Source organism: Gopherus flavomarginatus, chromosome 14 (genome assembly GCF_025201925.1).
Source record: "Gopherus flavomarginatus isolate rGopFla2 chromosome 14, rGopFla2.mat.asm, whole genome shotgun sequence".
In the NCBI taxonomy this organism is placed as follows: Eukaryota; Metazoa; Chordata; order Testudines; family Testudinidae; genus Gopherus; species Gopherus flavomarginatus.
The window spans coordinates 18,909,162-18,931,364 of record NC_066630.1 but is presented as its reverse complement, the minus strand read 5'-3'; the positions used below and the strand labels follow the sequence as shown (position 1 = coordinate 18,931,364).

General features: G+C 41.3%; 1 protein-coding gene across 1 annotated transcript in view; it reads left to right on the top strand.

Moving 5' to 3' along the window:
• The window catches only part of GPI (glucose-6-phosphate isomerase), a 33,639-nt gene extending 16,106 nt beyond the window's left edge, over window positions 1-17,533 (top strand). The window contains exons 8-18 of the mRNA XM_050922824.1: window positions 824-868; window positions 1,914-1,967; window positions 3,412-3,472; window positions 4,623-4,666; window positions 4,987-5,139; window positions 5,832-5,961; window positions 6,577-6,653; window positions 8,098-8,226; window positions 9,231-9,306; window positions 9,408-9,474; window positions 11,409-17,533. Coding sequence (XP_050778781.1) covers window positions 824-868; window positions 1,914-1,967; window positions 3,412-3,472; window positions 4,623-4,666; window positions 4,987-5,139; window positions 5,832-5,961; window positions 6,577-6,653; window positions 8,098-8,226; window positions 9,231-9,306; window positions 9,408-9,474; window positions 11,409-11,532 — 960 coding nt within the window. The 3' untranslated portion in view covers window positions 11,533-17,533. The remainder of the gene's footprint in view (window positions 1-823; window positions 869-1,913; window positions 1,968-3,411; window positions 3,473-4,622; window positions 4,667-4,986; window positions 5,140-5,831; window positions 5,962-6,576; window positions 6,654-8,097; window positions 8,227-9,230; window positions 9,307-9,407; window positions 9,475-11,408) is intronic.
• The last annotated feature ends 4,670 nt before the right edge of the window (window positions 17,534-22,203 follow it).

The window sequence follows — 22,203 nt, the reverse complement described above, 5'->3', positions numbered from 1 at the left end:
GCCAGTACTTGGCAAAACTTTCAAAGCTACACACAGTTAGTTGAAGCAATAGATGGAGGCTGCTGCAGCAGATGTCCGAATTGTGACTAAAGGTCTTCAGGTCATACTCTGGCACCTCACTCCTTCCCTCACCCTCCTACCGCTCGTACTTTGAAATGCAAGTCTTAGCTTTAACTAAAGAAGCAATCTCTAACCCACTCGCACTAGGGTGATTATATTTACTTTTCAAGATCAGGGTTTGAGAGCGTTTCTCCTGTAAACTATTCATGTAACATCTCCCTTAGTCCAGAAATACTGAAATACTTAACTTGAATCTCTAAGTGAGGTGCTGAATTTCAAGCCTGTCACTTGTGGTTGATTTTATTAAAGAATCAAGGCAAGGATTTCTGGCCTTCACTGACCTTTTGATGATGTCTGGGAGTATCTTTGTAACATAATATCAAACTCAGGCTGCTCCAAAACCTGGTCAGCAAGGGTTGATAAAGACAGACCTATTCAGCACCTTGTCCTGAAGGTTGAGTGTTTCTCCAGGATATCTGCTATAAGAAGACCTAAACTATCTTTGAACCTTGCCTGTAGTTGGGTCAGACAGACATGCTGCTGAATCTCTTACAATGTATTCATGATAAAATAAAGTTCACAGACAGAGCAAATACACATGAATTGCAACAGTCAACAATGTTTTCTTAATGCCAGCAGTAGCAAATATCAAAAACAGTCATCATTTGTCAGCACATGTAGACCAGCTTCATGGCTAATCAGCAATGCAAAATATTTAGCAGTGTTCTGTGTTTAACTATTTTATATTTTTATTTTATTAAAGCCTTCTGCTGTGGCCAAGCATTTTGTCGCCTTGTCCACCAATGGTGTAAGTATAACACTTTTAGACCTATGCTATAGGTTCTAACAATGGACTTAATTAAAACCCTGTAAGGTGTAGAAATGTATAAGTGTGAAAACAATCCCTCATGCTTTGAAGGTCATCTTGCTCTTGAAATTGTAAGAAGACTCCCTTTCCATGCACAAGAGAGAACAATATTCCCAATGGTGGATTATGGGAAAATCCAGTTTTCAAAAGGCCTTCAAAAGTTGGTTTATTTAGGATGAGAACTATTGCTCAGATCTGCTTTATATACTTTTAAATCAAATTTGTAAAAATCTGTACTCCATAGAATTTTCTGACTTAATTCAAATGTTTGCTCCATTATTAACAAAGGGTGCCACTTCTTGCTTAACTAGTTATGTACTCTTGGGTAAAGTCCAGAGTCCTGTTAAGTAGGTTTTAAACACCATTTAAATCTTTGCACTGAGTTCTGCAATGATGAAAGTAAAGTGTTGGGTACAAGTAGTGTAACATGTAGTCTTGGCATTTGGTGGGAATGTACAGTGAAAATTTGCATGCATAAAGGGGCTGTAGTGTAAAAAAAAAAAAAACAAAAACAAAAAAAAAACTACAGCAGTTAGTAAGAACCTCTATAAGAAGATGAGAGGTCTGTATTTACCTCAAAGCCTTCTGCAGGTTGATTTAAATTTCCTTTCTCCTATTCCATTCTCCATTCTGGCCCTGCTGCATGTAAACTATTCATTTTGCACAACACTGAATGCCATGTTGGTTCATTACACTACTTGCCATTTACAAATTTTCTGATCAGTTTACACCACTAAATTTAACTTCTTCTTTTGGGACCGCTGACAGATGGTACATTGACCAGAAGGAATGAAGGATCAGTCATGGCTTATTTTCTGGTGGAGGCTTTAAACTTCTGACCCAGAGTATGAAGTCAGGGAGATGTCTTGTGTGTGTACTTTAAGCTAACAATAACTTTAGCTACAGACGCATCCTGGAGTTGCTGTTTATGATGTCTGTGTTCTCTATTATGAATGTATTTACCCCTTTTTATTTTTTATTCTAGCCTAAAGTTAAAGACTTTGGAATTGACACTGAGAATATGTTTGAGTTTTGGGATGTAAGTAAATGTTTAACACTAAGCAATAGATGCTAACTGTTAAAATAACTTAACCTGCGTCAGAAAAGCCAGATTAAAAGGTCAAAATCCTGGGGGAAAAATGGAGGTGCTAAAGTAAACCCACGAGTGCTTTAAGACTATAATATATTAGAAGAATCCTAACTAACAGCAAATTGAGGGAACGTGTCAAAGTAGTGATATATCAAATTGGCCATTCAGTTTAATGCCTCTCTATCAAAGGTCAGAAGAGGAGCTTTCTGTAGGCAGTGCTGTCTAGACAGCTGTTGAGTAACAGATAGCTTATTGCTCCCAGCGTAGGTCTTACAAGTAGTTATTATAAGCTGTGACATTTGACTGTTGCACTCTACTGTATATAATCTAGATCAGTAAAGGTCAAATATCAAAGAACCAGAATCTGATCTGATATTTAGTAATGGACACAAATTTTAAGTACAGTGAACCTTCATCTCAAACCTTGTGAAAAATAAATATACCTGACCTATGCCTGTAAACATCAGACAGATCACTATATTGCTCCTTGTTACATACCTGACAAGAATTTTAAAACCTAATTTTAAATGTGCTGTTATTGAAACCATAAAAGCTATTTAACATGCAGATTGGTTTAACCCTTATAGCAAGGATTCTTGAACAGTTTCGTAGCCTGGCCAACTTGTCAGTGTTGTTTGGTACACCACCTCTCCCATTCACAATGCCTTAACATTGCTGTAGTTGACATTACTTATGAGCAAAAGTAATATTAGGACAGCAGTTAAGGCATATTTAGCTGCTTTGTTTCAAGTTAGCAGCTGGAAGTGAGGTAGAAGCCAGTACCAGGTGATCTGCCAGCTCCCTGGATCACAGGCTTTGATCTCACTGGCTGACAGCCTCGAAACACATTTGCTTCCTAATGGATGCACATAAAACATACCAAGCATTTTCACCAATCAGATCACTGAGCCACTCTAGAATTATTTTATGGAATGGCTTTTTTTCACTTCTGATATTTAAGATTTTATTCTTCCCTCCCACCCCAAATATAACCGAACTGATAGTCCTTCATAGGCAATGGACACAGCCCCATGTTGCCAAAAAGTGATTCTGTAAAAATGACATGTAGCTCCATTTTGGTTTGAACACTTAAGGCAGCTGATCCTGGAACCCATAAAAAGCGTAAGCATCTTCTGGCTCTGTTCTTCCAGTTAAACTAAACCCATTCCCAGAGATGGTTTGGTGTGGGTGTGCAGAACAAGGAAGGACACAAATCTCCATACTGTATTAAAATGCAAACTTGTGTTCTGAAGAGCAAAAATAAATTTGGAAATTTCTATTTAAGTTCTAAAGAGTGCAGTACGAGAGGATTTAGTAGAACTTGTTGCCATATGTTTAAACACAGAATCCTCATATAAAGTTACTGCTATTTAAAACAATCTTTTATTTGCAGTGGGTTGGTGGACGTTACTCATTGTGGTCAGCCATCGGTCTCTCCATTGCTCTACATGTTGGTATGTATCCATATTATATAAAAATACTCAACATGGGTTACATAATCAGCAGTGTGAGTTACACACATTGAATATGATAAAATGATCTATAGTGAAATAGATAACTTGGCTCTTTGGATTTCAGTAGCACATCTCAACTTCTGAAACTGCACCCACAAATTTTGCCTTCGATAAAATGGCCAACCATGTATCTTGTCCACTTGCATGGTCAAAAATATTTTTGACTTCTGTGCAAAGTCAATCATTTTTTGTTTTCATTTAGAAAATGAAATATAAAATTTCCTGGACACTGAGGTGATGAGGAAATAGTTGTGCTTTTGAGATTGAGTATTGGGAATTTGCAGTGTGTGAAATACTACTTGGCTGTGTAAAACTAAATAGATTTCTTCCATTCTAACTAAGTGGCAGATAGGCAGTACCCTTCTGCCTGCCTGAGCAACCCAAGTCTGCCTTTAAATAAACGTTGCTGGCATACTGATTTAGCTGCACTATTTGCTCTTGATCTAGTAGTCTACAAAAGTAGCTCTGTACAGAGTTACTGCTTTCATCACCAGTTCCATTTTCTCTTCCTCTTCAGAATTTTATAGTGAAGAGGACAGGTTTATCAATTAATTCTGTAGTGTAGTTGGGAGTGATTAGGGCATCAGTTTCTAATGTGCACTGATGAGTGGTGCCGGTTAAGGACGGCGATAAGACTGTGTATATAAACCAAGCTAGGCAAACTATTGATAAAGTTCTCCAATTTTTTTCTAGGGTGAACTATCTGTCTCATTAATTAGAGACTGATCAGAAAACTGTGCTATAGTAATTCAGATACTGATAACAGATGCTGCCTCTGTACATTTTCCCTTTGTTACTTATTCTGTCTCATTTGGCTTTCAGGCTAAGGTTGAAGTATATAAAAACTTACTGAAGTTGAGCCCTGAAATTTTAAAGCCCAGACTTACTCAAAATTAAGTACATCTCAACCTAGGGGGCACAGAGCCAAAGATATAAAATGTAGTAGAAGTTAAGTTTTGCAACTCAAAATTTCACTAACGAAAGGAAATCTTACAGTGTACAAGAATCTAGGCTGTGCTGAGGCCTCATCTTCCAAGGAAACCATGTGTAAGCTGTGATAGTTAAAATGCACTTTTTTTTTTTTGGTTAGGTTTTGACAACTTTGAGAAACTGCTTGCAGGAGCCCACTGGATGGTGAGTATGACAATGCTTGCTAAATATTGTGTTCCCATTAACTTGCTACAATGTTGCTATTAAGACTACTGGTGGTGACAAACTTTAAAGATCACCTGTGGAAAAGTACCTGTCTTCCCCAAGCTCCTTATTGTTTCCACTGCTTTGAAAACACTTTCTGTTGGAGCTCACCCCTTCCTTCCCAGTCTTAGATCGGTTTTTATTGCCACTCCAATTTGGGGGACAATTGGACCAAATTCAGAATCTGATAGTCTTATTCAGGGAAGTAAATTTCTTTGGTCACTGTAGTTTTCTTTATCTTTCATCTCTTTCCTACATAGGACAACCACTTTCACACTGCTCCTCTGGAAAAGAATGTGCCAGTTCTGCTGGCCATGCTGGGTGTCTGGTATATAAACTTTTATGGCTGTGAAACCCATGCACTACTGCCATATGACCAGTACATGCACCGATTTGCTGCTTACTTCCAGCAGGTAAGGCTCAGCTTGTACAGGAGGTTGCCTGTAAGTCTGTGCATAGATAGTTCACTGCCTTTTGAGGTCAGGGTGCACTTTACCCTAACAAGCAACATCTTTTTGATGGTGATCACTGGAGCGTAATATAACAGGCTACTTCACCTGGAATGGTCCCTTAGAATATGTGTTAACTACTTGTGCTAAACTAACTGTTCCATGTAGTATTTAGCTGTGATGCTGGGAGTATCTTTCCTGGACTTGCCGAAGAGCTCTGTGTAGCTTGAAAGCTTTCGCCAGCAGAAGTTTGGTCCAATAAAAAATATTGCCTCAACCATCTTGTCTTTTTAATAGCCTGGGATTGACATTGCTAAAACACTGCATACCTAATATAATGGCATTTTGGAGGGCTCTGAGGAAGAATAGTATCTTGGTAACAGACAGCAATACAACTATTGGCTGTATTCACAACCATCCATAGAGAGGCTCATAAAAACCCTATCTCAACACAGATTTTGTTAGCATCCTAACCTTCCTGATGTCAACAAACCAAACTACTAACTTTAACGTGTTTTTAAAATTGATAAAGATAAACAAAGTTAAAGTAAATGGAGAAAGTTGTTACAGGCCTAATAGAGTTCTCTGCAAGAACAAAAAAAAGCCCATAGGGTATATCTGATTGATTTATAAACTTCTAACCTCATTGCTTGTAGGGTGATATGGAATCTAATGGGAAATACATCACCAAGAAAGGCACTCGTGTGGACTACAATACTGGCCCTATTGTGTGGGGAGAACCTGGAACTAATGGGCAGCATGCCTTTTATCAGCTCATTCATCAAGGTACTACTGTAAAACTGGTAACTGCTATGCAGAACACCTGGGCTTGAGAAGAAATTCTGAACACCACATGCTGCTAGAGTGACCAGACATGGGTGGGACTCTGCTTCCTTCTTCTCTCTCCTCCTCCTCCTCCTCCCCCACCCCCGCCAGCGGGACTCTAGGAATCTGCGCCTTTTTTTTTTCTTTTTTTTCTGTGCTCTGCTGCTGGGACTACCCCCTGCCCCCCATGTGTCCTGATATTTTCTTCATCCCATCTGGTCACCCTAGATGCTGCAGAGGTTACAGAATTGATACTGTCTTAAGGGCAAGGTATTGGCTAAATTGGCATAGGCGTCTTCCCTACCATCACCCTATTATTGTCAGCCAGTGGCCTTAGAAGGCAACGTGCTTTGGTGTTTCAGCAAAAGAATTTAGACCTCTAAAAAAACTAATACTCTAAAATAGAGCTGGTCAAGAATTTGTGAAATGTGAATTTTTTGGAAAACTTTTTGCTGCTGTCTTAGACTAGTTTAGAGTGGCTGAAACTTGTCAAGGATTTCTTTTTTTTAAGAATACACTTCCTGTTTGATTTTAATACAAAGTATTCATAGATTTCTAACATTGTCTTCCCTGTAGGAACTCGTATAATCCCCTGCGATTTTCTAATCCCAGTCCAGACTCAACATCCAATCAGAAATGGCTTGCATCACAAGGTAAAACTACTTGTGCTTGTAATCATTGGCAGCCATATTTCCTCTCTACTGCTGAAGAGGCTAGAGTTCAGTCAACACTACAGTATATCAGAATTCATCTGTTTTAGACACTGGACCAGATTTTTAATGTGTCTGAGACTGCCCCCCACACACAGGGTGTGGCAGAACAATCTGACTTGATTACACAGAGGTTTTGTTCCTGCAGAACTTCCAACTCTCTATTCTAGAGGCAGACAAAATGTGGCCTGATAGTGCTTTGAGGGGTGGGGAGAGGGAGAGAATATTGCAGGCTTTGCCTGCAGATTGCAAGGAGTCAGATGTTCAAAGGAGATGATCCCTTTTCCTTAAGAGATGCTCCCGACCTCCAAGGTTTTCAAGTCCTTGGAGAAAAATAGCCTGTTGGTATCTTTATGAATTTAATCTTTTTGAGCACCGTGTCCTATAAACCTGGACTGATTTAATAAAGGTTTAATCAATCCATTTATATTCGCACACTTTAACATAACTACAAATTGATTTTCCATTAACTTTCCCAGTGCTACCATTTTATTTCAAGCTTCGGGGAGAGGTGTCCTCAAATTGAATTACTTCCAGTGCCAATTTCAAACGCAGGTTGCGAGTACTCTTAAATTGCACTCTAGATTCTTATGACAAGATGTTAATACTGATTTCAGACAAATATAAAGAACTTTTTTAAAAAAAGGGAGAAAATGCATTTTCTCCCATCGTTCCTAGGCACATTAGAAATGATATGGTGACTGATAGGCACTGCCCAAAACAGGTTGTGATCTCTGCCTTGAAGAGCTTGCAAACTAACCCATGTGATGCAATGAGGAGGTAGCATGATAGTAAAGAGAGGAGGGATGATGGGTAACTGCAATATGAATATATGTTTGTTCAGGTAGGGCTGGTATGTGGCATGACACTAAGGTTTCTGTCTCAGAGTTAATGGATTTCTTAGCTGGCTAACTTTGTATTGGCCTTGAGGAGAAGTTGGTGAATTGGTGGTCTCTGATTAAGAATATCCCATGGACATGAGAGGGGGGTGGCATGGAAGAAAGTGCAGACTCTTGTGGATGAAAGTGGTAAAACACAAAGGAGCACTGCAGAGGTCGGATCCAGTGCTGTGGTTTCTGAGGGTGAAATCCTGGCCCCACTGAAGTCTGATTTCACCCCAAATCTTTAAATCCTCCTTGTCATATATTCATGACACTGAAAAGCCTTCTGACTCTACTTGGAGAAAGAAAAACCATATTTCTGTTTGTGCTGTACCTGGTACCTCAATTTTAGCTCTAAGTGACTTGCCTGAGGTAGTGCAGCCTGGAATGGAATCCAGGAATCCTTGTGCAGTCCTGGCCTCTAAGCACTAGACAGTGCTCCCTCTCCATAAACTAGAAGGGCAGTAATTTGACTGGCTTGTTAATATCTAACTTCTTCCCATTAGATCCTTCTGGCCAACTTTCTTGCTCAGACTGAGGCCTTGATGAAAGGAAAGACTGCTGATGAGGCTCGAAAAGAACTGCAGGCTACTGGGCTAAGTGGAGATCCTCTGGAGAAACTTCTTCCACATAAGGTATCCATGTGGTGACCACTGTAATTCAAGTTACTCTGCTACATTTTGGTGTTAGCAGTAGTGGGTGGGTGGGTGTGTGTGTGTGTGTGTGTGTGTGTGTGTGTGTGTGTGTGTGTGTGTTGCAGACATTAGGGGAGAATACTATTGACATATTTAAATGTAATGTTAGGAAAAATGGGGCGCCCTCTGGTGGCAGTTGGCTAGATATGAGCAGCAGCAAGCTGCAAGTGTTGAATTTTTAGAGATTCAGTGGCTAACTTGAGAGGTCTCTATGGGGCAAATTCCTCTTTAAAAACCAAACCATGTCATTGTTGTGCTACCAGAACACTGCAACCTTGCAGCACTTCCCAGACAGTACAGACTTTTCCATATCTAGCCTTGGAAGCCTGATCTTACTGCACTTGCTGTCATCTGCATAGTACTGAACTTGTGCATTTAAAAGTCTGCTTGGGCCTAATTTTTAGGCCCAAACAAGACCCACGCCCACAAAACCAAAATTCAAGTAGGCAGAGTTGTTTTCATTCTGACCCTCCCCTACCCCCCAAACTTGTGCCTATGAGGACAGCACAGCGACAGCTGTGTGCCAGCATGCCCTGCTCCTGTCATCTGCAGTCCCCTGCTCTGTGTGCTGCAGAGTGAGAGGTGCTGCAACTCCTTGGCACACTCGGTATTGCACCATGCAGCTAGTGGCCAAATCCTGATCTGACCAGGACCCAACACTTGTTGCTGAGCCCCATTGGGTTTGGGTTGGGTTGCAGGGCTCTACTGTGCATGATCCTGGCATTTTACTAACTTATTACAATATAGTCTGTGGGGATGACCAGCAGCTTGAAATTGCTATTATGTCCTTCTAATGCTCTTCATGTTGCTCTCTGTACAATCTTTAATTCAAATAAAACATAACTTGGTGCATGACTCTCTGGTGCTCTTGAAAAAATAGGTTCATGTGATTCTGATGTGAGAGACTGTTGGGGCTGTAACACTGTTTTTATTTTGTTTGAAAGGTCTTTGAAGGAAATCGGCCAACCAATTCCATTGTGTTTACAAAACTTTCCCCATTCATTCTGGGAGCCTTAATTGGTAAATATGTCTCATTACTAGTAATGTTCAGTGATGTTTTCTGATGAGGATTACAGTTAATTCTGTGGTGTGTGTTTTTTTTTTTTGTTTTTTTTTAATAGCTATGTACGAACACAAGATCTTTGTTCAAGGAGTTGTGTGGGATATTAATAGCTATGACCAGTGGGGGTAAGTCTATCTCCAATGCTTATGAACTAATGGCACTCAGCTTCTCACCTATTTAAAAAAGAAAGATAAGGTAATGAAGCAAGTCAGCTACATATTCCTTGTGTTATTGATCAAAGTGCAAAAAGCTTCTACTGTGGCTCGAAAGGCAAGTCTATGGGATAAAACATCTTATCTCCTGTTAAACCTGTGCGTGGCATCACAGAGATAGTTTTGAGGAAAGATTAAGGGAACTCTGCTTTTACTAGCTTTAAGAAACTATATATGGGAGAAGTGGGGAAGAGGGAGAAGAAAAGGTGTTTTCAGCAATACTTATAGAAATATTACAGGTGGAGAAACTTTCTTGGTCAACTGACCCAGTGTCTGTTACAAAATGCAATTCCCCTTGAGTAAAGGGCCAACTTGAATTACCTTCCATATATGGAAACCAATACTAGGCAATATGACAGCATAGCAGCTGCCAAGATACTGAAGCAACTGAAAAACCCACCTCTTGATTTCCTCTTCCTGTGCACAGGGTTGTCCTCTGACGTAGGAGCCCTAACACTAATACCCTCCACTGTCACATGAGGTGCATCTTGTATATCTTGGTCAAAATTTTTTAAAATGACTAATTTGGGCCCCCAGAAACTGAGGTGCTGCTACTTGAGACTTCTTACAGAGCCCTAATTTTCAGGAATTGCTAAGCACCTGGCTCTGACTCAAGTCCCTTCAAGAGCTCTTAAGTTGGGTGCTAAAACCACTAGTCACTTGAAAATCTTGGTTCTTGATTTAGCAGGCATGGACAATACCTGGTTGAGTTACCAAGTCACTAAATAAACCTTTTCTTGCCTCCTGGCTCATGTGTGTTTTGCTGAATGACAGCAGCCCTTTGAGGAGTTCCCCGCTTTTCTTCCTTTCAGATGAAGACTAACCTTTCTCAGGGGCCAGTCAATGCCATTCCTTGTCACTGTTACCACTGACTATGGCTCATGACTTACTCTCCAATGTAGAAACTCCCAGGAGAAATTAGAGGGGCTGGGATATGCATAAGGTTCAGATGAAACTTGTACCTTCCTCTGGAGAGGGCAGTGGAAGAGGATGAGGCCCTATAAAGCCCAGGACTCCACAAGGGACTCTGTTCTCCACTCTGGAGATCCAAGACCCTGTTCCTGTTCACTGCTAGTCTATTTTCTGCATCTCTCCTACATAGCTGTGCTACCGTGCTTCTTCCAAAACATTGAATTAGAAGCTGAACAGGGGTCTCTGCAGGGTGTAATGCTGTCTAGAACAGCATAACTCCTGCAAGGATAACCTGTGAGGTATGGAAAGGAGGAGGTGCCACCAGAATGAGGAATGATGCCTCTATAGTCCAGTGGTTAGGGCATCCATCTGGGAGGTGGGAGACCACCTTCCTGTCCTGTGCTGCTCTAGTGACTCTAATTTATCTAAAGTGGAACTGTTTCAGCAGGAGAGAATGAGGGAGCCTCGCTTCAGAATATCCTGAGGCCCCTGTTCAATCTCTTCTCCCCATCAGGCAGAGTGGGAAACAGACATTAGGTCTCTGATATCCATGGGGCTAAAAGTTAAGGGAGATGGCATCACTACCTCCTCTGACCAGATTCGAATGGGGATCTATCCAGTAGCCCATGGCAGGTAAGATGTGCAGGGAAATGCCTCTCTTCCCTTGCTTTGTGGATCATGCTGGGGCTTAGGCATGAGGTAGGCCTCTGTGCACCTAAATGAGGCAGCAGTGTGTTTGCCCAGAGTCCAAATCTTAGGCACCTAGGGAACTTTCCTCTGAAATTTTAGGTGCTGAGTGAGTTTAGGCACCAGCTAAGCAAGGCTTTATGGATCACAGTAGTATATAATCTGGAATTTGTACCTAAATATCTTTGTGGGTCTGGGCCTAAATGAGTTTGTACTAATTTTTTTTTCTCCCCCTCCATAAAATGCAGAGTTGAGCTTGGAAAGCAATTGGCTAAGAAAATTGAACCAGAACTGGATTCTGATGCTCCGGTGACATCTCATGATAGCTCAACAAATGGGCTTATTAACTTCATCAAGAAGCATAAAGCTTGACCTGAAAGATTCAGAGGATACCACCAGTCTAACTGCCGAACACCCAGATCAATGTTGTAGTAATTGCTTTTCAGCTACTTTTAACCAAAATAGCACTTTACACTTGGAGCCCCGTAACTTGTTGCAGCTAATCCTGTTCTGTCAAATGTGTTAGAAATGAAAGCTAGTTTTGTGAACGATTGTATAATTGCCTTCTATTTTTGTGGTTGTCAAACTGTAAAGTGCAGCTAATATGTCCCTCACTACTCCCTCAAAGTTGATCACATGTACTAAAATCAGAAAATAAAAAGACAGTGGACAGTAGAACCTCTTCACTCTGTTAAGTGCAATCCTGATAATCCTAGTTTTACCAGTTAGATACTCTGAAACTGAGGGAACTAAATTCAATTTGTGTCCTTCTTTTGAGACTGGCCTTACTGTAAGATAAGGGGTTTAGGATTTAGGGGAAACTCCTTGCAGAAATCAAAAAACTCAGTGTTTCAGCATTGCTCAGATTGTATAGCATGATACATTCTGAGAATAAAACCTGGTCATAATGGACACTCTAACCCCTAGGAATTAATTGTTACTGCTATCGTGCTAAACAGATAGGAAAGGTTGACAAGTGTACTATGGTGGCTCTTCTGTATTTACTTGTTCAGTTTCTCCATGAGCTAGGGATATACCAGACAAACTGCTACTCCAAAGAGGAAACGTCTTTCCTGATGTGGCATTGATGGTTTTTAGACTTCAGAAACACTTAGATGTTTGGTATATTTGCATGCAACTTCTTATCAAGCTGCTAAAGCTTAGCGCCACTTACTGAAAACTCCTCAGGTTTCCTCGATCTGTCTTTCAGGATCCTTCAGACAATTACACATACAGGAACTTGTACAGAACAGAGAACAGAAAACAGCCTTGACAAACAAGCCTTAAGTCTGTTATGGAAATTAAAATCCCCTCAGCCACTGTGTGTATCATGTTAACGCTGCACAGGTGCCTTTCTTACAACCTCTATTTCTTCTTTAGTCTATTAAAAATGAGTTCTTGATCCCAATCAAGACTCAAAAAGGGTGGGGGGGGGGGACAGAGAGGGGAAAGCAAGACCAATTAATTTTTTAATTTAATGAGACCTGTACACCAAATACAGCTTAAAAGAAAACTAGCAGAAACCAAGCTAGAAGTAGAAAAGTTCAAGCTTGCAACCCCTTATCTGCATACACAAATGCATACTGCATCCACGTGAATTTGGGTCTTGGAGACATGGCACATGTATGACATTTGTTGCTTTAACACTTCCTGCAATGCTAATAATTTTCCATAATCTCCTGTGGTTACTTGGATTAGAACTGCTGTCCAGAAATACAGGAGTAGGAACCTGAGCAGTGTACTGCATAACAGCAGCTTCCTTGTAAGCTTACTCAACAGGTAGAACATAATGCAACCCTCCTGTTTCAAGAGACAAGTTTCTTGCAGCACCCTGCTGCTGACAAATAACCAAAATAACAAGTGACCATATATATTCATTTTGGAATTTAAAATCTGTTTCAGTGTGAATGTCAGTGAACCTTGCTAACCATGGCATGTTGTTAAAAGTTAGTCAGTCAAGGTATTCTAATTCTTATGGTATAACTAGGTGATCCTAAATACACCTATATAGACTTTAAGATTCTTTTCCAGAAGCCTCTAGAAGTCTACACCACTTGCTCTCTCAAGTCAAATACTTCACCCTACCTGCTACTTTTGTAATAACCCCCTCTTGATGGTTTCTTTTATTTAAGTTTACTAGATAAAACACTGCAGTTTATTTGTAATGTCAATTCCTTCAAGTGCTTAAGCATCCCACTGCTATAGTTCATTCAACAGTTACTGTCTTTTGCTCTCTTGTTAAATACAAATGTGAAACAACATGACCCCTTTTAGTCCACAGTGTTTATGCTCTTAGGTAGACAGAGTTCCTGTTCAATGTGCTTGGTAGCCCATTTTTTCCTCTTTAGAATTCTTCCTTCTACCTCAAATGCTGGAATTCCAGTTCGTACCCCTCCCTCTCCTGCAAGTTATAAAATCCTGGTAGCTTTCCCTGGAGGCAGAGCATCAGTTAGAAAGACTGTTAGTAGAAATCCAGTTTTTCTGCCAACCTCTTTACTGATTATTAGGATTAGAAGGGCAATTTGAGCATATTGATAAAGTCACTTCTACCAAACCTAGCACAAGACTAGACAGCAAAAATTGGAGTGGAACTTTCCCTTACTGTTTGTTTTGTAGGAAGCAGAGCCTTTCTATGGATGAGAAAAGGGGTGATTTCTCCCCTCCAGCAAAGTATAGTCAGACACAGGGATTTTCAAAGGTGCTTTGAGTTGACCATCTCTGATCTCAGTCAGTGAATCTTACAGTTGACATTGATGGGAGCAGAGTTAGGCCAGAGTGGAGTGCTCTTGAAAATCCCATCCACAATGTTCATTCTGGAAACATTTCAAAACGGCCTTGGGAAGCAGAAAGACAACATGCTGTTGGTAGCACCTGTCTCTCTTGGATTTTAACTACCCTGGGTATTATTTTTTTATAAATATCCCCCTAAGCAAATAAAGCAGCTAACAACAAGGCCAGTTCAAATTAATCCAGACTTGCTTGCAAGGGAGACAGTCATTTAACCTTAGGATGCAGAATAATTTAACCATGCAAAATTTTGTGCATTGTAATAAGTAGCAGGTGTTGGTGCCAATTAAGATCTTAAGCAGGTTGGAGGAGCTTTATGCATCTCAGAAACCTGGTGAAACAGCACTAGTGGTAACCAGTCTCTTCTATGCTCTTGCAGGCACATACGGGATGGGGCCCTGAAACTGTGAGGGTCATCATCAGCCAGTTGCATGAGGAATTGTTGCTCATGAATCACCTGTGTGGTAGGAAGGCATTGCCAAAGCATAGGCTTTTCAACGAGCTGGAAGCAGCTAGCAGGCGTGTGTGTGCATGTGTGTGCACGCACACATGCATGCTTTGGTTTGATGAGAAGAGAATAATACATACCCAGATAAGGGTCCTTCCTGTTACTTGAAACTGTTGAGGCTTGATCTTACAAACCCTTGTTCACACTAGATAATCCCCTGACTTCAGTTAACTAGCACCACTAAAAATCTGCAGGACTGTGCCTTTGAGCAAGTGGGCACTGTTACTTCCCAACAGAGGGTGAAATGATGGTAGTGAGTAAACCATCCTTTAGAAGGCATATTCTTCTGGTGGCCTTTGAATTTCCTAATACTTTATCTGGATTCTAAAATTATTCTGTCATCATCAGATCTCCCACAGGGTGAAGTTTGATTACTCCCTCGCGTTTCTAGTCAAACACCCTCTGGAATAGGTTTCTACTCTATAGGGAAAAAGTTGGATCTGGAGGGTAAATCCTCAGTTGTTCCTCTACAACTGTATAAGCAAACTTCTGGTTAACTTTGGCCAGACATTGTAATGTAGCTCTGTCTCTTCACCTTTTCTCTTTGGAATTTTATCTAGCAACACTCCCAGCTGTTTATAGCTTTGGTACTATGCCTATTTATAAATATTTTTAAGAAGCCTGGCAAAAAGGGGAGAATCCAATAATCACATTACAGGCTGCTCCATACTGAAAGGAACCAGTTTCCAGCTAATATAACGAATAGGACTAATAACGCAAGCAGCTGCAACAGATGCCAGTAATCCTCCTGATCTATCACTCAACTCTTACTATGGTTTATGGCTCTACTGTGCTCATACAAGCAAGTTAATTGGGTAGGCAGCAGCTGATTTTGCTTAATTGTTGATTGGGAAATCAGAATTAATACCAACACAAAATGTGTGTTTTAATTAAGTAATAGCCCATATCCTTGTTAGCTTCATAGCCTGACAATAGACTGCAATATGTGTTCTAAAGGCATGTTTGAAGTTTAGTTACCTGGAAAGGGGTATAGAGCCAGACTATTGGAATATACAGATTTGAAAACTACAGAGTCTTGTTGAAGCAACTTTGAGTTATCCCCATCAAACTCCATGGACTTGCTTACTGGGTAAGTCACGTTGAATATTTGATTTAAAGTGATTGAGAGTTTGAAGTGTGGGGATTTCTCAGAGGAGGAAGGGGAGAAACTTATTCTCTATGTAAACTGAGAAATAGCAGCTACTGGCTCTTACATAAGTGGTCCTACAGGTTTCTGCCACAATTGCCTCTGAAAAACGATTGCTGAAGTGTATAATATTCTGATGGGGGAAGACATAGCAGTTGGGAAGTGCACATTAACTCAGAGTTAGAGGAAGAGACTACCAATGGCTTTATTAAATTAGTGCTTTATTAGCACTAATTCTGACCTCAGCTTGAGAGCCATACACTGGTGAGCTGCACAAAACAAATCCTTAATGGTCTATGCAACCATTGTGTCTGTAGGATATTGATACTGTCAAAATCAAAGGATTTTTCCACATTCAGGATGTTTTTAACATGGAAGGGAGATACTTGCTGTCAGTCACTTTTACAGAAAGGCCCATGGGCCTAACAACCAGGGCTTCTTTACCAACCTCCTATCTGGCCTTGAGAAAAATCCCTTCATTCCTGTGACTCCATTTCCCCATATGTAAAACAGGGATACTGCTACTTACCTACTTCACTTCCTCTGTGTGTGTATGTTGAGGGGGAAGGGTTTCCTACTTTCCAGGTATCTCTTCTAGAAAAAAATAACTATTCTAGCTGCTGTCCTACAATGAGCCCCTCCACATCCACCTGGAAAGGGAACTTGGACACCAAGTCCTTCCAGTCTCAAGCACCCCAATACTATGTCCCAGAAAGTAACTCTTAGCTGGGCCCATTATTAAAGTGACATATGCTCCAGCTTCCCCTGGCCTGCTGAAAAATCCTCACAGCTGCAGAGGATGATTGATCATTCTCTTTGCCTGGCCCACCTCTTAGAAATGCAGTAAAAGTTGCTGTGCAGGATGGGATGATAGAAAAGGGGAGTTAGCTACTTTGACCCATTTCTCTGGTATTTGGGCCTTTCTTCCTGCTGTTGCTCCTGTGTGATTGGTGGTGGGTGATATAGCAAATGTATATGCTTATTAAAATGCTTCTCTGTCAGGGGTGGCTCCCCCCTTCTAATGCAGTGTCTTGTAAGCAATCCTCAGGTAATTGGTTTTGTTGCTGTGGATTTACCAAGGGATTCAATGATCAGGGACCATTTCGAGGAAACCTGCTTTGATCCAATGAATTATTGTTATCTCCCATGGTTGTAACAGATCCCTTCTTTCCTGGGGCTGTTTGCACTTGCTTTTAGTCCCATTCTCACGATGGGTGCAGGTTGAACTCTCCAACTCTTTGTACCATGTAAAATGCTTGCTATTCAAGAATTTAACAAAGTCTTTGATTGTTGCTTGTTTGTTTTGAGGAACCAGAAGTGTCAGGAAAGGCTTGGCCAGCAGTCTTAGTGCCTGTTGTGGTAGTGGAATTGCTGTGTGGTAACCTTAAAAATACTGAGACATAATAATTTGATGAACAGTGTGTGTGACCTCACTGACCTGGTCAGTGAGGGGGCATTATTTTGTGAATGATTCGACTTTCCTGTGGGAATACGTTGATCTAGCTAAATAGGGGGCAGTGGAAATTACAAACAGGAAGAAGACAGCAGCTCCAGATAAGAAACTTCTCCCTTCCCTGCCCCCATGCATGCTTGAAAGACAATAGGCTAAGCTACTGGCTTTGAGGACCTACAATTCTGTCTCCAACAAGTTGCAGGCCTTGTTTTGCCAAGGCTGGGAACTAGCAGATGAAAAGGAATGAACAGTTTTTGAAGGAGATACTCCCTGCAACGGGGATAGAGGGAATAGTTTGTGGGTTGAGGGAACAGACTACACCAGGAGTCTTGGTGTGTCTAAAAGAAGCGTAGACCTACTATGTGGAAGATGGTTAGATTATTGATAAACCAGACCTGTGTATAGTCTGGCATTGTTTTAAGACCTGTCATCTCTGATGTGCTTTTGTTCGTAATAAATAGTACTTTGCTTTAAATAAGCAGGGACAAATCAGCCTATCATTCTCATTGCACCCGGAAGGAACAGACTTGCAGATGCTAGACGTAGGTGCTCAGACCTGCTGAGGTAAACGTGGCTAGTATATGGGGACTGCAGCCCAAGTCTGGTCTGAGAGTGGGGAGGGCCTGAGGTCTTCACCCTGAAAGGGGATGCACTTCACAAGACCAGAACAGTCAAAAGTGCTGTTAGCCTAGTTACTGCAACTCTTGTCAGAGGAAGCTCCTGCATATGGCCAGACTACGGTGTATTTCTGAGTAAGTGGAAAATACAAGAGCTTGGGGACTCTCAGGAGTGGGGATTCTAGCTCCAGTGGATTTATATTTTTTTCTATTAGGTAATTTATATTGCAATATCATTTGATCCTTTAATAAAATCCCCTGTTGCATAACAGGCTAAATGATTTCTGTATGATCTGGAGATGGTGATAAAGCCTTATACTGCTACTGAAAAGACAGAGACTGCCTCATAAAGCGAGGTTCACACAGAATAAGGTCTGGGCCAGCCAGTAGACTGATTGGTCCTGGCAATGTCTCCAAAAGCATACTTGAGAGAGGAGGTTGTCCTATTATTTATTTGTATTACGGTTGCTCCTAGAGGCTCCATCCAAGATTGGGATCCCATTGTGCTAGCATGTTAGACACACAGTAAGAAGCAATCTCTGCTGTGGAAAATTTAAAATCTAGACAAGACAGACATCGGGTGGGAGAAAGGATAATATTTTTTTTTACAGAAGGGGAACTGAGGCATTGAAAGAGTAAATGTCTTGCCCAAGGTTATGCAGAAAACTCTGTGGCAGAGCTAGGAACTGTACCTAGATTGCCTGAGTTCCAGCCAGAGCAGCTTAACCACAGGGCATCCTTAATCTTGAAGGCCATCAGGGAAACTGAGATATGTAGATGGTTTTATCTGAAGTGGATTAGGTTAATTTAATGTGATGGCTCTGTGGTATCTGTATTGGGTTTGATGACTCAGGCCTCGACCCTGCAAGCCCTTAGTTACATGTGTCATTCTTACACAGATGAGTAGTGCCATTAACTTCTGTGGGACTACTTGTGTGCATAAAGGTAAGCATGTAAGTGCTTACGGGCCCAGAGTCATTGTGTGTCTCGCTGATGGTGTTCTACCCATGCTGCTCTGCAGGTGATTGAGGATGGTAGCTTGACTGTGTAAACATCTTCAAAGTCAAAATTCACATATGAAGAAATGTTAACAGTTCATGGAATATAAATTATTCCATTAAAAGGGAAAAGAAATAAAATCAGATTCATCTTCCATTCCCACCAGAAATACATGTAGTACAGCCTGAGAATGCAAGGTTAAAAAAGGAACATCTTGCATTGTAATGTGAACTACTAACAGACTGGCTCTGAGTGTTATGATTACAGTGATGGCATCTTGTAGCCCTTCTGTTTGCTGCAAATTTGGCTGGAATTATTGATAAGAGATGCCATTTGGCAAAACCTTTGGTCATCTAAAATAACAAGGGTTGTTATATTTTTCAAACTCTGAAGCAATAAATAAAGAATTCCAGCAGAACTGCATTCTAGTCATAGCAGACTTCAGTGTGATCTTTATGGTCTGAGCTTGCACTGCTTGAAAGGAGCTCATCTGAGCAGAATTTCCTCAGGACATGTAGACAGCTTGAGCTGAATCTGTCAATTTTTTTTTTTTTAATGCATCTGCAGTCTGAAGGGTTAGACAGGTGTGCATGAATTTGTATACATCATTGAAGTAAACAGACAATTGTTTAATCATCATTCATTCATTTTGCCCAGAAGAATGAGGGAATCCTGGTGTTGAATAGCTGTAGGAAGCATTCAGTTCAGGCAATTGCTACTGTTTCTTGTTGGGAGACAGAATTTGGCCAATTGTCTCCTCTAGAGCAAGAGTGGGGTGGGTGAGAGAACCTGCAGGAGCCCTTTTGCTGGGTTATGTTACTGGTACCCTTCAACTCCTTGTTCTGCAGGCTGAGGCAGTAGGAGAGGTGGAGCCAAGACAAGGCACATTTTCTGCCTCTGTTTGCCCACTCCCTGTCCCACCCCCAGCAGGTTCCAGCAATGCACGTAGTCAACACAGTAGCATAATGGGGTCTCCTTAGGGCCCCTTACTCCATGCAAGGGTGCACAGCAGGGCTCATGGCTGAACAGTGAGTAATTTCATCAAATAGTCTAGAATCAGTAAGGTTCTTTTTATGCTGTAATAAAAGATCCACAGCAAGGATGCAGCTGGGCCAGCTCAGGCTCGTGGGCCTTGGCTTGCAGGGGTATAAAACTGCAGCCTAGATGCTTGGGTTTGGGCTGGAGCCTTGGCTTTGTGACCGTGCGAGTAGGGTGGGTCCCAGGCCTGGGCTCCAGCCTGAGCCCAAATGTCTACACTGCAATTTTTAGTCCTGCAGTCCAAGCCCCTTGAGACTAAGTCTGATAACCTGGGCTCTGAGACACGGTGCTGTGGGCTTGTATTGCAACATAGACTCTTCTATACAGCCTACAGGACTTTCTAGAGCAGTAAGCTGGGGTAAAACCATTGTGGGGTGGAGGGAACTAAGTGACTTTGGGCCTGGGATTCAACTGCTTGAGCTGAAAGAATTTAAGTTATCTGGGGAAAGGTGAGTGAGTGTGACTGGTTACTGGAGCGGGCATTATGGAGGTGACTGGTAGGTTCTCCCATTGACTGATATTGTATTGGGTTTCTCCTCTCCCTAATTACAGGTGAGGCCTTGTGCTTCTGTCTTTGTACCTCTGCCTATCGGTCAGCATTTTGGGAGAGCGAGAAGTGTGTCTTAGGCACCTTCTTCTGGGTGGATCTTGGATTGTTACCCCAAGGAGAGCCTGGGAAGTCAGGCTATAGCCCCTCTTCCCAAACTGCCTGATTTCTCTCCCCACCCCCACTAGACAGATGTGTATCAACAGCAGTATGTCGGTGCAGCCTGGGGCAGACAGCGTAAATCACATATTAAACTCTTCAGCCACAAACCTCTCAACCTTTGGTGATAATGGCACAACGCTCCTGAACTGAGTGAGACTCTGTCCCTGCATGAAGAAGCTGGGAGGAGTGAACAGGGCAAGTGGCCAGAGGCCAAAGCATTCTTTGAGGCCAGTACTGTCTGTAGAATCTCTTATTTCTGTGAATTGCTTATTGGTTCTTAACACTGTTCATCTGGGACCCGCTCCAGCTCCCACTGACATCAATGGAAGGAGTCCCATAGATTTCAGTTGCTATTGGATTGGGTCCTTGGTTATTAACTGCAATCCTGGGGAGATTCCTGTGGCCTGGAAACTCAAGCTCTGCAGAGAAAATATTTTGTGCCATCCTGGAACAACTGAGCTAATGTGTATGGCTCTTACCTCTCCATCAGCCAAGGCCACAGTGTGGAATGTAAAGACCCCAGATGAGGGGCATGTACCAAATTTTCGTACAGGAAACTTAAAATGCTGCAGGATCCCCTTTTGTGTAAATAACACACGCTGCCTCACCAAGCTCAGTTTCATGACTTTTTTTGTTTTGTTTCTGATGCTTTTATTGTTGAAAATTATTTACAAGGGGAACACCAGCTTTGTGTGGAACACTCCAGGTAATGTTGGGACTAAAATGAGGCACTCTGCTATGAGAGAGCCTCAGTGATGCTACTGCTTACTAATACATTTCACCAGCATTAATTCTCTTACTGACTCAATCTAGGATAAAACAGCATATAAATGGTCATAAAATTAACTTTGGAGGTAACTTTACAAAGGGAAAATGCAACGTTAAAGGGATTTTAATAAAATTTTTCTCTTAAACCCATAAAAATCTTACTCCCAGCTGATACTGACATTCCCTTCATGTTGGGTGGACTTATCCCTAAGGAAAACTGTAGGAAACTTTAAAGTGTCGGGTTCTATTTAAAACCTTGGTGGTCCTTAACGGCTGCCCCCACTGTTCCAGGCTGGTACAAACTTAAACAGAGTTCTTTGTTGCTCTTGAATGTGACATAATCCTTTCATCTGGCCTGCTGAATGAAGAATGCACATGGCTTTTTTTGCTAACCCTGCTGGGCTGCCTTGTTACACCTTCAGAGCAAACCACCCCACAGTAAAAAGCTTGGACTCTGTCATCCACCCTCATTCCAATAAACAATTGATAATTACAGCATCCATTAGCTTTAAAAAACTACCTCTACTTAAACCTGTGTCTCTAGGAAACAGCCACTCGTCTCCTTCTTTCTTACAGATGCAGAGTACTGAAAATTATATATATATATATTGTTTGCATGTTTGCTAATTTGAAGCTCTTTGAAGAATCCTACAGGGAGATCAAAGACAAAAGATTAGAAAGTTTTTAATAAAGTGAAGAAGGATCAGTTTAGATCAAAGGGCCCAGCTGACAGGAAATAACTAGGTGCCATTGTTGGCTGACACTTCTATGCTGTAGGGTGATTTCTGTGTTAATGGGAGATCAGAAGGAGGGTTGCTTTATATCTTATTGTCTCCAGACTTTGCGGACTGGGTGTGTCTTTGTAGTTTAATCCTCTTTTTTTAATAATCAAACCCATAACATCCCAGTTTGGCTCAGCCATATGCTTTTTCTACTTAATTTTATTTTGACTTTAAAAACTGTAAATTGGAACACACCAACAGATTTTTTGTTTTTATTTAATTAACTGGCAAGGAA